Genomic DNA, 15,568 nt, shown 5'->3' with positions numbered 1-15,568 from the left:
AAGAATTAGGGGACTGGAGGCTAAAACATATAAGGAACGATTGCTGGAATTGGGTATGTCTAGTTTAATGAAGAGAAGGATGAGGGGTCACATGATAGCAGTGTTCCAATATCTCAGGGGCTGCCACAAAGAAGAGGGAGTCAAGCTATTCTCCAAAGCACCTGAAAGCAGGACAAGAAGCAATGGATGGAAACTAATAAAGAGAGAAGCAATTTAGAACTAAGGAGAAATTTCCTGACAGTTAGAACAATTAATCAGTGGAACATCTTGCCTCCAGAAGTTGTGAATGCTCTAACAGTGGAAGTTTTTAAGAAGAGACTGGACAGCCATTTGTCTGAAATGGTCTAGGGTTTCCTCTTGAGCAGGTGGTTGGACTAGAAGACCTCCAAGATCCCTTCAAACATTATTATTATAAAACTTTGATTCATAAAACATGAAACTCAGTCAACTGAACACTCAAATTGACTGGCACTAATGGTTGACACGGGTTGCTGCCAGCATCCTAGGTATCAACCAGGTATCTCCTTAAAATGTAAAATGTTCCGAGTAGTGCAGTTTTTTGTAGCTTTGCTGGAGTTATTGCAGGAAGCTGCAATTTCTTGATGTATTTTGATGTATTATTTATTATTATTATTATTATTATTATTATTATTATTATTATTATTATTATTATTATTATTATTATTATTATTATTATGTTGATGATAATGATGATGTTGTTATTGTTATTATTATTATTATTTAAAAAGATCAAGAGATGTTCAATCAAATTTCCTTATGGATATTATAGGTCCTCCAAGATGCATGGCCAATACAACCCCTGAAGCTAAATAGCTAATTAAAATCTTACTAAACTTCAGTGGTTTACTGTCACTGTTATTACTGGATAAATATAAAGATACTTGGCAATTAACCTGCAAGAAAAAGATTAATATCTATAGATGTTCAATTGAATTTCTAAATGACATGGGTTAGGTGGATGCTGTGAACAGAGTCAAATCACGGAAAGCTGACATGGGATTGCAGAAGGGTTTATCAAAAACTCCCAATTCTTGCTTCATGTTTATAGAAAGCCTTCTTAGAACTTCTTCTAAATACCTATATAATTTAGCTTGCTTTAAATAGAGTTGGCCTTTCTCTAGGGCACACAATAATTCCTTTCCTTCTGCAGTAACAGAGGGCAAGCACCACAAAATATGTCTATGAAGATTCTCAATCATTCAGATCATAGTTGTCCCAAAGCTGCTTACCAAAAGGCAAAAGAAAGAAAAAAAAGAAAGTCCAGTTGCCTTTTGGAAAAGCAGCTTTGAGACTACCACAAGATACCACAAGTTGCCATTTTTATGAACAAGTCCGAGAATTGCTCCATTCTTTACTGAAGGTGAGCTCTCTTAATGTTACAGCTCAGATGGTGAGATTTTGCTCAGGGATTATGCAGAAGTAAAAGAACTTATTCCAAAAATAGCACCAGAACGTAGAGATGGACGGTGGTATCCAAAATTAAATTGTTAGGCTATTTTTGAGGGGTGGGTGGGGTGGGAGAAGAGTCACAGCAAGAACTGATGGGCTGGATGCCAAAACAAAGCAAGATTCTGGCATACACTTGAAAGGAGATTAGGAAGTCTGTAATTAGAGAGTTTGGCAAGAACAAAGAATGCTTATTGACAGGGAATATGCACGTGTAAAGCTTGTAACAATGAGAAAATTGATAAAAGTAACCAAGACTTAGATATCTTGCAAATTCAGCTAGAAGTTAGGAATAGAGATGGCCGGAGCAAATAGGATGTGTATTAGATAAGTCCTGAAGCATTCATTAGCCAAGGCTTAGGAATAGGGGACAGCTAGAGACCAATGAAAGGGACGCGGTGGCTCAGTGGGTTAGGACGCTGAGCTTGTCGATCAGAAGATCGGCAGTTTGGCGGGTCGAATCCCGAGTGCCACGTAACAGAGTGAGCGCCTGTTACTCGTTCCAGCTTCTGCCAACCTAGCAGTTCGAAAGCACGTAAAAATGCAAGTAGAAAAATAGGGACCACTACAGTGGGAAGGTAACAGCGTTCCGTGCGCCTTTGGCGTCTAGTCATGCCGGCCACATGACCACGGAGATATCCTCAGACAAGCGCTTTACCTAGAGACCAATAGGATCATTGTTAGATCATTATTGAAATGTTTATTAGATGATATTTCTTATATATCCCACCTTATACCGCCTTCTCCTTACTGGAAATGTATAAAGGTAAAGGTAAAGGTAAAGGTTCCCCCACACATGCGTGCTAGTCGTTTCCACCTCTAGGGGTCGGTGCTCATCTCCGTTTCAAAACCAAAGAGCCAGCGCTTGTCCAAGGATGTCTCCGTGGTCATGTGGCTGGCATGACCAGATGCCAAGGTGCATGGAACGCTGTTACCTTCCCACCATAGTGGTCCCTATTTTTCTACTTGCATTTTTACGTGCTTTCGAACTGCTAGGTTGGCAGAAGCTGGGATGCATAACAGGCACTTACTCTGCTACGCGGCACTCGGGATTCGACCCGCCAAACTGCCGACCATCTGATCGACAAGCTCAGCGTCCTAACCCACTGAGCCACCGCGTCCCTTCAAATGTATAAAACTTCCTTAATCCTGTGGTTCGAGGTTCCTTGGCATTTTGGCCAGCTTCCCTTTTCTTCAATAAAAGAAAACCTTGTGTTCTTCATTGGACTCAGCACCAGGCTCAGACCAGAACTGGGGACAACAGAACCATGTCAAACTATTGAAAATATAAAATATCCACCCTCCCCTCCTTCTGTTTATCTCCTCCTTCTCCTCCATTTCCACCCTCCCCTTCCCCATTTTTTGCGAATTTGACCAAATGGAGAATGATGACTCCCTTCTTTGCTTCAGTGAGATATCTGGATTTATAACTCTAAAGAAATGTAAAAGTTACATCCAGCCCTGATCATCCTCATGTGCTCCATATACTGAACCAGCCCCCCCCAAACCTAGCAGAGAAATCTCTGCTCAGAAAGCAGCAAGAAAAAAATGCTCTGTTTCACCAAATTGGGGGGGGAGAGAAATCCAGCCCCTCCCTTCCCTGCCCAGTCACCCACACCCACCTGGCAGCGCTCAGATGGACACACCTACCCAGTCATGCCCACCTGGCTGCAGTGGTTCCTCCCATTTCTCAACAAACCTCCTGAGATTCTCTAACTAAGTTAGTTTCCCAACATCATTGCCCCTAGCCCTATGTTGTTCCTTCCGATGGCTAGGATGATGAGACTATAGTCCCCTAAACTGACATGGCACAATCATGGGAAACACAAGAACACAAATGATCTCCCAGAGGCTCCATTTAAAAAAGTCAAAAATTCCAATAAAGGGATTTTTCTGGACTTGAATTGCTTTACCTTAAGGGAAAAGGGTGTTACAGTTTTATGTGACCTAATTTTGGGGAACAATTCTTTCAATGATTGCCTCACTGTACAATAATTTCTTAACAATGAATCTCTCCTTCATTCAAAGATTGGATAATTGAGTCTATTGTTTTGATTAAATTTTGTAATGGCATGATATGCAATCTCAGTATGATTTTCGCTTCAATAAACTAGCATTTTCATTCCTTCGCTATATCTCTGCTGATGACCAAGGCTCAATCACCCTTGCTTCCTAGATAGCTACAACATAAATCTGTAATTAATAAAGAATAATAAAGATGTGGCACGATTTTAATAGGTCTAATTATATGTATTTAAAGTACTATTATTATGCACCTTTTTATTTATATCCTACCTGTTTGGGTGATAAACCCAACCATTTCACCCACATCTGTAACTATTGAATCCCCTAGGACAGGGGTAGGCAACCTTGGCTGGCTCAGGAATTCTGGGAGTTGAAGTCCACAAGTCATAAAAGAGCCAAGGCTGCCTACCCCTGCCCTAGGAAACAACCTCATCGCAACATACATGAGATGTTCTGTTTCTTTTAATCAAAGGAAAACAAGGTGTATTTGGCTGATACAAAGATGGCACCAAATACAAAAATAATTAGAATTTTTGATAACTGAACTACCATATCATAAAATCCGGAGTGAATAGCTTTATTGAATGGATTTATGGATAGTTGATGAAGTAGATGAATATATTTTTTCTCCAAAGGAAAAAAATATTTATAGAATGCATTACTTCACATTATATATCTATGAAACAGAGCCTTGCTGTAACATGATGATGTGGAACAAGGGACATGTACTAATAATGACTTTAAACACCTGCATGCTTTCAGCAAAATCCAATAAGAATTCAGGAAGGTCAGGAGCAATGAGATGAAACTTTTTGTGACCAACAGTGCAGAGATCACATCTCCCCAAATAATCAGAGCCAGACATTTTAATCTAATTATTTGAGGGTGTCATTATTCACTCAGCACATTTCATATTACAATTCAGGAAGAATTTTGGAGAAACTCAGGAAAAGATCAGTTGAAGAAGTCTAGCTTAGCAAGATGGTTGAATCATCCTGGCGTTCATCTATTTTGTTTAAAATTTTGAACAGCTACCTCAAATTATTTACAAAGTGGCTAAATGTGTTCAGAACGGATCTGCCAATTTAAATTGTCACATAGCACAGTTTAATATGGCTCAACATTTATTACTTTTTTTAAAAAATCATCATACTGTAAGTATAAGACCTAGGAAAATCTGTGCTTGCATACTCCTGTTCAAAAAACAAAAACTGGTATGTTGAGATTATCTGTTTTCAGTAATTTACTTCAAAATGCTTCCTAGGCTGTGAACACAGGCTACGTCTGACAATGACTCTAAAAACAACAAAGGTGGAATTGTGATTTTCCTGTCATACCTTAAAATGATTTTAAAGCTAGTGTCATGGTTCTGATAGACAAGAATAGTAAAAACAGAAATCCAGACTAAAGGTAAAGATAAATGTTCCCCCGCACATGCGTGCTAGTCGTTTCCAACTATAGGGCCGGTGTTCATCTCTGTTTCAAAGCCAAAGAGCCAGCGCTTGTCCAAGGACGTCTCCGTGGTAATGTGGCCAGCGTGACTAGATGCCAAAGGCGCACAGAATGCTCTTACCTTCCCACCGTAGTGGTCCCTATTTTCCTACTTGCATTTTTACGTGCTTTCGAACTGCTAGGTTGGCAGAAGCTGGGACGAGTAACAGGCGCTCACTCTGTTACGCGGCACTCGGGATTTGACCCGCCAAACTGCCGATCTTCTGATCGACAAGCTCAGCGTCCTAACCCACTGAGCCACCGCGTCCCTAAGGCTAGACTAGGTTTCTTTAAAGAACATATTTATTGGCTACAAAGTATTGCCACAATCAAAAGTGAAACCAAGACTGAAGTTCCCTCCCAAAGGTTATAAAGTATCAAAGTTGAACTTCTCACCCCAGTAATATGTCATTAATCATATTCCCCTAATAAACTACCTTGGCAGGCTTCCTAAAGGAAAGCTCTGCCTGCCAAAACCCCAGCAGCAATGACCTTGTTTTCCACAGGACAATTTATTGTTTTGTCTAACGTTAAAAGCACACATTCCTTCCCCTTCAACTGTGGCAACCGAAAATGAAGTTACAGTGTTGACAGCTAGTGGGAATTAGGCAGTGGTGGGATTCAGCTGGTTTGCACCACTTCAGCAGAACCAGTAGCTAATTTTTTGTTGCCCAGGCCCAGAATGGACTTCTGGAAGTGGCATCCACACAGAGAACCAGTTGTTCACATATTTGAATCCCACCACTGGAATTAGGGCTTTGTGAAAAGATGGGGATTTCAACAGAATCTTCAACACTAGCACAAAAATATTATCCCCTTAATTTAAAGAAAGATGGGGAAGGAAAGGAAGATGACCATGCCTATTATTTCAGGTTATCTTATGCCATATTTCTTATACTGAGGAAGTACTATAGACCAGGATAAAGGCTGTTTCCCAAATGTTCGGGGGGGGGGGAGCGGGAATCCATATTTAATCTTTGGACACATCAAAATGCACAAAGAATTCTCTACCCTCTTTATGCAGCAACTGGATGAGTCATAGGCATTTTGCTATCATAAGCAAAGAGTGAAATAGTATTTCCTCTATTTGCTGTACAAAGTCTGAATCTTATTTCAACAATTTGAAGATGGGCAGCATCATAGATTAAACTGCTAGCACTATTCAACATTCTTGAAATCTATATTTAAGATGGTTATGTGGTCTAACGGTAAAGACTGCCCTAATATCCAGAGAGTAGGCAAATGATGAAAGCAATGTTGTGATGCAAACTTTGTCTCTTTGTAAATACTTTGTAATATGATATTCTTGTGATTTGTGTAATAGAAGCATCAGATCCTGTGGTTGCCTCTGGTCACCATTATGAAATAAATGAATCCGGAAATAGCACAGTTGCAATCTGAGATGTAGTTAAGAGAGCAAAAACACTCAATATTTTTCTAAAATAGTTATGTTTGTGGAAAATATTTTTGCTAACACTGAACGTCAAAAAGTTGCATTGAATAATCTCTTACATGGCCAAGGAACTGATTATTTTTGTATGTAACAACAAGGAAACTAAAAATCAGCAATGGGGAATTCTTCAGCATTCACTTGTTTAAAGATTTTCCATTGTTAGATGTAAAGAAATAAATTTGAAGATGTTGATATTCAGTAACTAAAGGAGAGATTAACAGGGTAGCTAATGATCAACAAGACCTAAATGCCCACCCCTCCTTCTGTCCCCATTTTCTTTTCATCTCTAATGTTCTGAATCATAGGGCACACAGCCATTTGACTGAAATAGTATAGGATCTCCCACTTGAGCAGGGAGTTGGACTACTAAAAGACCTCCCTTCCAACTCTGTTATTGTTATTTCATTCTCTCCCTGTCACTGACTATGTCACTGTTTTCCTTTCTCATCCCCCATCCTCAGATGTATATTGGAGCTAGTGTGGTGTAGCTGTGAAAGTGTAGGCACAGGAGACGTAGGCCCAACTCCATCCTCCATCACTGAACTTCACTGAGCAACTTCATGGTTGTGATGAGATCTGCAACAACCAATTTTCCTCCACATAAGATACCCATATATGATATAAGCATCATTGCAAATGTTATTTCTTAGTTTGTATTGGCAGGGGGACAGAGATCTACCCCGAAGCCCCTCACTTATGGGGTGCCTCAGGGGTCGGTTCTCTCCCCCCCTCCTGTTTAACATCTATATGAAGCCGCTGGGTGAGATCATCCGTGGCTTTGGGGTGAGGTATCACCAATATGTGGATGATACCCAGTTGTTTATCTCCACCCCGAGCCAACCCAGTGATGCCCTCACCGTGATGTCCTGGTCCCTGGAGGTGGTGCGGGTCTGGATGGGAAGGAACAGGCTCAGGCTTAACCCCTCCAAGACCGAGTGGCTGTGGATACCGGCATCTCGTATTGTCCAAGAAGTTCCATCTCTTTTGATGGGGGGGAGGTATTGCCCCCCTCAGAAAGGGCTCGCAACTTGGGTGTCCTCCTGGATTCACGGCTTAATTTGGAAGATCATCTAACAGCCGTGACCAGGGGGGGCCTTCGCACAGGTTCACCTAGTGTGCCAGTTGTGCCCCTTTTGGGACCGAGATGCCCTATGCACGGTAACCCACGCCTTCGTCACTTCTTGCCTGGATTACTGCAATGCTCTTTACATGGGGCAGCCCTTGAAGAGCACCCGGAGGCTCCAACTGGTGCAAAATGCGGCCGCTTGGGTGCTTATGGGAGTATCTCGGTACTCCCATGTTACACCACTCCTCCGCGAGCTGCATTGGCTTCCAGTTACCCTCTGAGTGCGATTCAAGGTGCTTTAAAGCCCTACATGGCTTAGGCCTGGGGTACTTGCGAGACCACCTGCTGCCATTTTTCAACCTCCCATCGTCCGGTTCGCTCCCACAGAGTCAGCCTCCTCAGGGTTCCGTCAGCCAGGCAATGCCGGCTGGCGACCCCCAGGGGGAGAGCCTTCTCTGTGGGTACGCCGACCCTCTGGAATGATTTCCCCCCGGAGCTGCGGACGGCCACTGACCTTCGGTCCTTCTGCCGTGACCTGAAGACCTGGTTGTTCCAACAAGCGGGCCTGGACTGACTACAGTTTTTTAATTAGGCTTTTTACTGGGTTAAATTGTAATTATTGCATCTATTGTTTAATTCTTTTTTAAATTTTTTACTTTATGTTTTTTTCATTTTTATTGTTGTGAGCCGCCCTGAGTCATCAGGGAGAAGGGCGGCATATAAATTTAATCAAATCAAATCAAATCAAATGTTATTAAATGCATAAATATCAAGGGAATGGATGAATACATTCATAGCAGAGGAAGCAACACTTGCAATCATGGGAACACAGACAATATGGAGCATCTCCCCAGGGAAGGAAGCAGAAATAAATATGCAGGCTGACCTCGCCCTGAATGGCTGGATGCTCTTGTAAGTTCTAGACGATTGCCTCCTACTGCAGTTGAAGCGCTGAACACACCATACTCTTGATATATGCAAGCATGTTAATGTTTCCACATTAGCCTCGGGGCAAAAAGTAACTATTGGCTCAAGCAAATAATATATTCAGATTGTAGATAAAATGATATACCGCCTCTGAAGTGGTTTCCCAGCTTTGTGTGCATCCATGCAACCGTTTGGCTCTAACCTAATAAGAAAGCATCATCTGAATTGCAGCTCTTTAGTGTGGGGGCGTGCGTATTTGTGGTCACCTGAATAAGTACACCTTAAATCTCAGGGAATCGTCTTCTTCTAAAATTAATTCTATAAAAATTAACAAGACTAGAGAACTTTCTCAGTACAGATAGTCCTTAACATGCAACCATTTGAAGTTACAAAAGCTACTTACAACCCCATTTCAAAGTTATAGCCACTGCAGTGTCCTCATTGTCATTTGTCCTTTATGACCAACCATAGGGACACTGTAGCAGCCCCCCACACACAAATCTCCCCTCATGCTGCCTCGCCAGGGCCCTACAGGTCTCAACCGGCTTTCACCTCCACCAGGCCCTCACAGGTCTTGGGCCTGGTTCTCACCCCATCAGGCCCCAAAACCAGCTTCCCACGTCCCATCGCAGATCAGCCACTTACCTTTCAAAGATCTGGAGCTCATGTTAAGGAAGGAGGCAAGCCATTCCATCCCCTGGTGTGCTAGGCCAGAGGTCCCCAACCTTTGGGGCACCAGGGACCGGTTACGTGGAGAGAGGTTTTTCCACGGATCGGAGACCGCGTGGTTTTGTGTGCTGCCTGCATCCCGTGGACGGGGCTTTCCTTGTTTATGCAGACCGGTTGCTGGCACGCCGCAGCCTGGTACTAGTCCACAGACCGGGGGTTGCGGACCCCTGTGCTGGGCCATGTGGCTGCGGTCTGGAGACAACGGTCACTTTCCGAGCGGCTAGAAGGAATTGTGGCTGCTCCAAATATGGCGGCTACTTTCATGGGGCACCAATGTGGCCTAGGATTAGTGCAGTCTGCTCTGCTTCCCTGGAGCTTCAGAGATTTTTGAGAGGTAAGTGGCTGATCTGTGACAAGGGGTGGGGAGGAGGTGTGGGCTTCAGTGGGGTGGATGAAAGCAGGCCCCAGGCCTGCAGCGACCTGGTGAAAGGGCAAGCAGGCCCAAGCAGAGCAAAGGGTGCTTGAAGGACTGTGAGGAGGCTTGGGGAGGCCTGGGATAGGCCAGTCTGGGCCTATGCTAGCTATCTCAGATCCAAAGCACTCTATGCATTCGGAGATCAGGGGTGGGATCGTAAGCGAAACGGCCACAAGGTAGCCCTGTTTAATGACCCTTACAACTTATGACCAAAATGGACGAGCTCTATTATGGACTTAGGTTGAGGGCTACCTCTATATATCTCCATATTAGCAATGGCAGAAATTGCAGTGGGCTTATTGCTTGGAGCTTAGAGGGAATCCATGTGCTAGAGATCATCCACAGATGTCAACCTTAGCAACATTTGAAGCATGAGAGCTACAATGGGGTAAAATACAGGTGTGCTTTTTTAAAAAAAATCAACCCAGACAGATGAATCTCAGTGAAAGACAAACTGGAGATTTCCTAGACAAGAACATAGAACCGCTTACTTACTCATTCCTTTTCATCAGTGTAATTGCTTTCAGAATTAGTATTTTCATACTGCCTGAACTATGCAGAATTCAATATACATATGCATGTTATAAATTTGAAATGAAACTTGTATATTTATTAAGGCCGGAGGAAAAAGCCCTGCCCTCTTCCAAGCCTACACATATGAATTATACAAATGCATCGCTCCTGTTTTCCCTACTTACATCACACAATTTTCTGTCTCTTTCCACTCTTGTCAAGTTAGTCTTTTTCTGCTTTCAGATTACAGGGACCCTCAAAATCATATACTAAGAATTTAGATTCTAAAGATAGCCGCAAAGAAGTGAGCTTAGGATGATGAGCATAAATTCACCACATATGATATGAAAGCCAACTCATCAACCGAGGCTTTTACATTTTGGTAGAAGATGGTATGAGCACTCCAAACATCCTGATAATTCCTCCCCCCCCCCACAAAAAAGAACTATTCTTGTTGCTGCTGCTGTTCAGATTGCAATTATACAACTTTTAGCTTTCATTATTTCATTTTGTCAAGCTTTGTATGTGCATATGCAGAGTCCTGCGGGCAAGGACAAGTCTCATATGGCTTGTAAGCAATGTATCTGACTGTGATGCAATAATGTGGGGGTTGGGGTGTGCCTTCTGTAACTCCCAGGATCCTAGGAATGACTATTATATACACTTCCTACTACAGGTCTTCCTCAAGGCAAGTTAGGCGTGAAAAACTACTTGGTATAATGTCCTGCTTATGCTCCAGAGAAGAGGGTGGCAGTATTACAGAAGACTTGGTGTGATTCATTAGATCTTGAAGATAGTTTTTTTTTGGGGGGGGAAGACTAAAACTGAACTATGATGCCAACTTGAAGGTGTCAAGAATCGCAAGTCATGTGTTGTTCTAACTTTGGTTGGTAGAAAGCTAAATCATTAAAGATGACTTCAGATCCAATTTGGCTTCATTCAGACAAAGGAGATTATTACCTTGTCAGGCTGTTTAACCAATCCCTTGGGGTTCTTTCAGAAAGACACAAGGAAGGGCCTGTGGTTCCCCTACCAAGCATAGAAGGGAAGGGTCTGTTATGATGTGTGAATTTTGAGAAGCCAAGGGAAAACAGAAATGAACAAGCAATGTAAGGTCCAGCTGAAATGATAGGAAACATTTCCAAAGCTAAGGGCTGTGAGCAGTGGTGATGGTGAAGGAGCTGTGTATGTCCATGCTTACCTGTAAGTCTCCTCCACTCTTTCTAATGATCTTACTGAGCCTAAGATTATTAAGGAATGAAAATTAATGGTTCCTGCTTTCTCCTGACTAATCAGTATTTGAATCATAGCTAATATTCTGGAAAGTTTATGTTTTGCAAGTGACTAGTGAACAATAAAACCACAGGCTGTCCTAAATTCTATACCGAGCAGACCTTATGGTCACTGGCCATGCAGGAAGAAATCAACTCCTTTAAAGTTCCAGTTCCTTGCACGACCCAGTAACCTTATAGAAGTGACAGCACGGGATACAGGTTTCTACATCATTATGAGGCGAGATGTGATGTACTCATCATCTTCAGATGCTGTGTTCTGACCCTCTATTTTCCATCCATTCAACAAGTTTAGAGTAGTTTCACAATGATATAAATCCTCAGGTTATCAATCTATACAGCTTAAGACTTCATATAGCTATTAGCTTTACAGTTACATGGGTGGGACACACAGTGCTTTTTTTGTAAAAGAAAAAGATGCCGGAACTCACACGTGTCATACAACCCGCCTTGCCTACCCTACAAGGTTCCATCCAAAAAAGGTGCCGGAACTCCGTTCTGAGCGTTCTATGAGAAAAAAAGCCCTGGGGACACATATCAGAAGAGGGCCCAAAAGAAAGTCATTCAAAGCATGAATCAATCATGTAAATTTATGGAATAACATAAAATTTTCCCCACCATTGAGTTCAACATTGTAGCCTATTAAACAAACTATTGCCATCAGCACTTTCACATGGGAAGATTATAAATCTTCACCCTTGGGGGACTACCAATGAGTACATGGCAAATTGAATATGTCCCTGAAAAAACCAGGGACTACATTACAGCTAAAATCTGCAGACAGATGCAGGATTCAGATTAGCAAAATCTCTCCAGAGAAAGAAGAGGTCATGAGATATTCCATGTGGACTTTCGACAGTTGCTCCTCATTAGTAAACTGCAGAAAAAAAATGTTGTAGTCAGCTCACAAATAGAGTGGCCAGGAGTCAAGGGAGTACATACTAGTTCATGGTGGCAATCAGCCTTTAAGGACTCAAAAGCGTGGCCTATCCTCTTTTCTTAATCACTTTGAAATTTTTTATTGCTGTTTTCTATTGAGAACATTTGAAATGGCAAGTATTTATGGACTTCATTGGGTTAGTTTCCTTCAATCAAGCAGTTTTAAGTATGTGTTTAAGGATTTATATATATTTTTAATTAGCAACAAAAGGATGTTTAGAAAGTTATAAATGAACTAAGGATCTAGATGAATTTAATAAAGTTTGGAAATTGATTATAAGTCTCCCGTGGGGAACTGTTGATGTTTTTGTACTTGGAAACAAAGTACCATGTGAGACTTTGGACACAAGAGGTCACCAAAAGGAAATGAAACAATGGATGTATTAAGATATTTGTGAACAACGGACTCACAAAATAGTTTTAAAGATTTCTGCCATTATCAATATAGATCATGCTATGGAAGAGAAACCAGTTTTACTGGGCAAGACTGAAAATAATTCGAATGTGGATTTAAAAATGACAAGCTACAAGAATGATATAGAAAAAAACAAAATATTGAATATACAAATGAAACTGGTTAATAACTAAAAATAGTAATAGGGCATAAATACGCCATAAAAATAAACTGTATATTTTGGATTTAGCAAAGGAATTTAATGGTTGCCAGTGATTTTGTGAGAAGAGACAATGAGAAAATGAAAAGAAACCAAGTGTTTGGGCACTATTTGAAGAGACTAAAGATTAAAATTGCTGGGAGCAGGGGCAAAGAATATAAAAATGGTTTATTTGATCAAGATTAAAACAGATGGGTTACTTCTGGAAATATTTAATGCATTTTCTTTGGCCAGGAGTGAATGATGATGCTTTCAGGCTTTGTTTATAAGGAGTTATAAGGGCAATAATTTATTTGCTGCATTTTAAATTAACTGATTAAGGTTAAAATAGGTATGTCTGGTAGATTTTAACATAAAAGTTTGGAAGATTAGCTTAATAACAGAAAATGAGATATAAAGGTAAAAGGAAAGATTTCATTCAAGTTTGTTTCATTTACAAGTTACTTCTGGTAAGCCTTAATGGACTTTATTAGAATGGGCAATGAGATTTTAAAGATTTATTTATAAAGAATGATATATGGGACGTGGTGGCTCAGTGGGTTAGGACGCTGAGCTTGTTGATCAGAAGGTCGGCAGTTTGGCGGGTCGAATCCCAAGTGCCGCGTAATAGAGTTACGCCTGTTACTCGTCCCAGCTTCTGCCAACCTAGCAGTTCGAAAGCACGTAAAAATGCAAGTAGAAAAATAGGGACCACTACGGTGGGAAGGTAAGAGCGTTCCGTGCGCCTTTGGCGTCTAGTCATGCCGGCCACATTACCACAGAGACGTCTTCGGACAAGCGCTGGCTCTTTGGCTTCGAAACGGAGATGAGCACCGGCCCCTAGAGTTGGAAATGACTAGCACGCATGTGCGGGGGAACCTTTACCTTTACCTTATATGGTGATGAAGGGATTAAGAGATTGTTTTATTTTAAGAAATAGTGATAAATTGTTAAAAATGCTTATACTTGCTGAGAAGTTATTTTTTAATCTTTGTTTCTTGACCTTATTTTCTTCTATCTTTATTTTATACCATTAGTTTTATCTCTTAATCTAATACACATAATCTTCAATAAAATTGTTGCAAAAAGAATCCCTTATCTTTGCATATTCTTAGAATGTCAAATGATCATTTACTATTTGCATGTACCAATAGTAATACAGACACTGAAGGAGTATCATACACACATTTTATTAGATGATACACCTAAGTTGGTTGACGTACACACATTTTGCTCTGAAATGAAAATGCTTTGTAACTCTGAAAACAGGTTCTGCAAGAATAGTCTTTAGCCAAGAAATTCCTCATATTCAAAGTATCTGTCTGTTATAGATTAAAAGTCAACATCTATTCTACAAGGAATAAAAAGGGATATCCCCTCCTCTAATGGTCAAGCGAATAGAAGATTGTTAAATGCCAGGCTGTTTACAATTTACTCTTATTCTTTAGCATTGTTCCTAATGGCTACACATCAGCTCTGGGTCAAGCAGAAACTGTGAGAGAAATTAAAAGATTTTTGGAGAGTTTAATCTTGCAGAACTGGACTACACAGGAAGAGTATAGCAGATGTTACAGTGGCCCCATGCTTCAAGAGCTAAATGCTATTCCCATTTCAATAGTTAGTAGTATCATTGCTTACAGTTTGCACAAGATGCGGTATTTAAAAAATGCCACCAGCTCACTTGTTGGTCACCCCAAATAACAAAATCTACACAGGAAGAGTAGTCCAACCTATGGCTGATATTCAGGCCTCCATATTTAGCAACTCTGTCTAGGTCACAAAAATTACCTCTTTTGTCACGAGACCATGAAAGGGTTAGGATTAGGACAGGATAACAATTTTACATATAAGAAGGAATGGGTTAGCTTAGACTTTAAGTGGACTTTACCAGAGTCCCAGTTTCAGAGTCTTTTTCATTTCTCCCTAGCGATACTTCTTTGTGCCTTTTTTTCTCCTAGTATCATAAACACCTCTGCTTCTTTTCAAGAATAAAACAAAACTCTTGTTCTTTACCTTGATAGAAAGCCAGAGAGAACACCACCAGCAATACCCAACTCTTCCACGAGCCTTCCATGGTCCTGGCGTCAACCATCTCTTCGGTGATGCTGCCTGCCTCTCCTCTAGAACAAACAGCCCCACAAGAAGCTACAAGATGGGGAGTACTTAACACCCACTAAAGCTTTCACAAGTTACCATTTACCACACCCATGTAATTAATTTGCATCATTTGTAAGTGCACGAGTACTCCCAGCTGAAAGAAGCAACTCCGGTTTCTGCATAATAGCCTCTTTGCTGACAGCTCACAAGGATGTGCCTTCTTCCCTTTCTCCCTGCTACAACTGAGGACTAAGGGAAGGAAAATGATTCAAGAAGCTATGTGGTTATAGACAGGTTGGGATTCCAATTTATTAGGTGTTGTCAGACCCCAAAAACCATTGTTCACATCATAAAAAGCATTAAACATGATAAAAAAGGGATAAAATCAGCATGCAAAATAGTCAGTTTAAAAATACAGTAATGGAGGAAGTAGTGCTGGCAACCATTTACCCTCCAGATGCTCTCTGGAACAGCTTTGTCCTCAACAGCTTCTGGAAAGCCTACAGTGAGGCTGTTGATCCACATTAAGTTTTGGAAAACACCGTGAATCTGGTTCTTCAT

The 15,568-nt window shown here is 41.2% G+C and overlaps 1 protein-coding gene across 1 annotated transcript in view; it reads right to left on the bottom strand.

The window, feature by feature from the left end:
• Positions 1-15,568, bottom strand: part of LOC308668597 (prosaposin-like) — a gene marked incomplete at its 5' end in the record, with an annotated part of 48,515 nt that extends 32,947 nt beyond the window's left edge. Inside the window, 2 exons of the mRNA XM_081328607.1 lie at positions 9,310-9,578; positions 15,458-15,568. Of these exons, the coding sequence (XP_081184733.1) occupies positions 9,310-9,578; positions 15,458-15,568 (380 nt within the window). The remainder of the gene's footprint in view (positions 1-9,309; positions 9,579-15,457) is intronic.

This window comes from Vipera berus (genome assembly GCF_964194415.1).
Source record: "Vipera berus genome assembly, chromosome: 5".
Taxonomy (NCBI): domain Eukaryota; kingdom Metazoa; phylum Chordata; class Lepidosauria; order Squamata; family Viperidae; genus Vipera; species Vipera berus.
The sequence above is the reverse complement of the archived record's forward strand: the minus strand, read 5'-3'. Positions and strand labels throughout refer to the sequence as shown.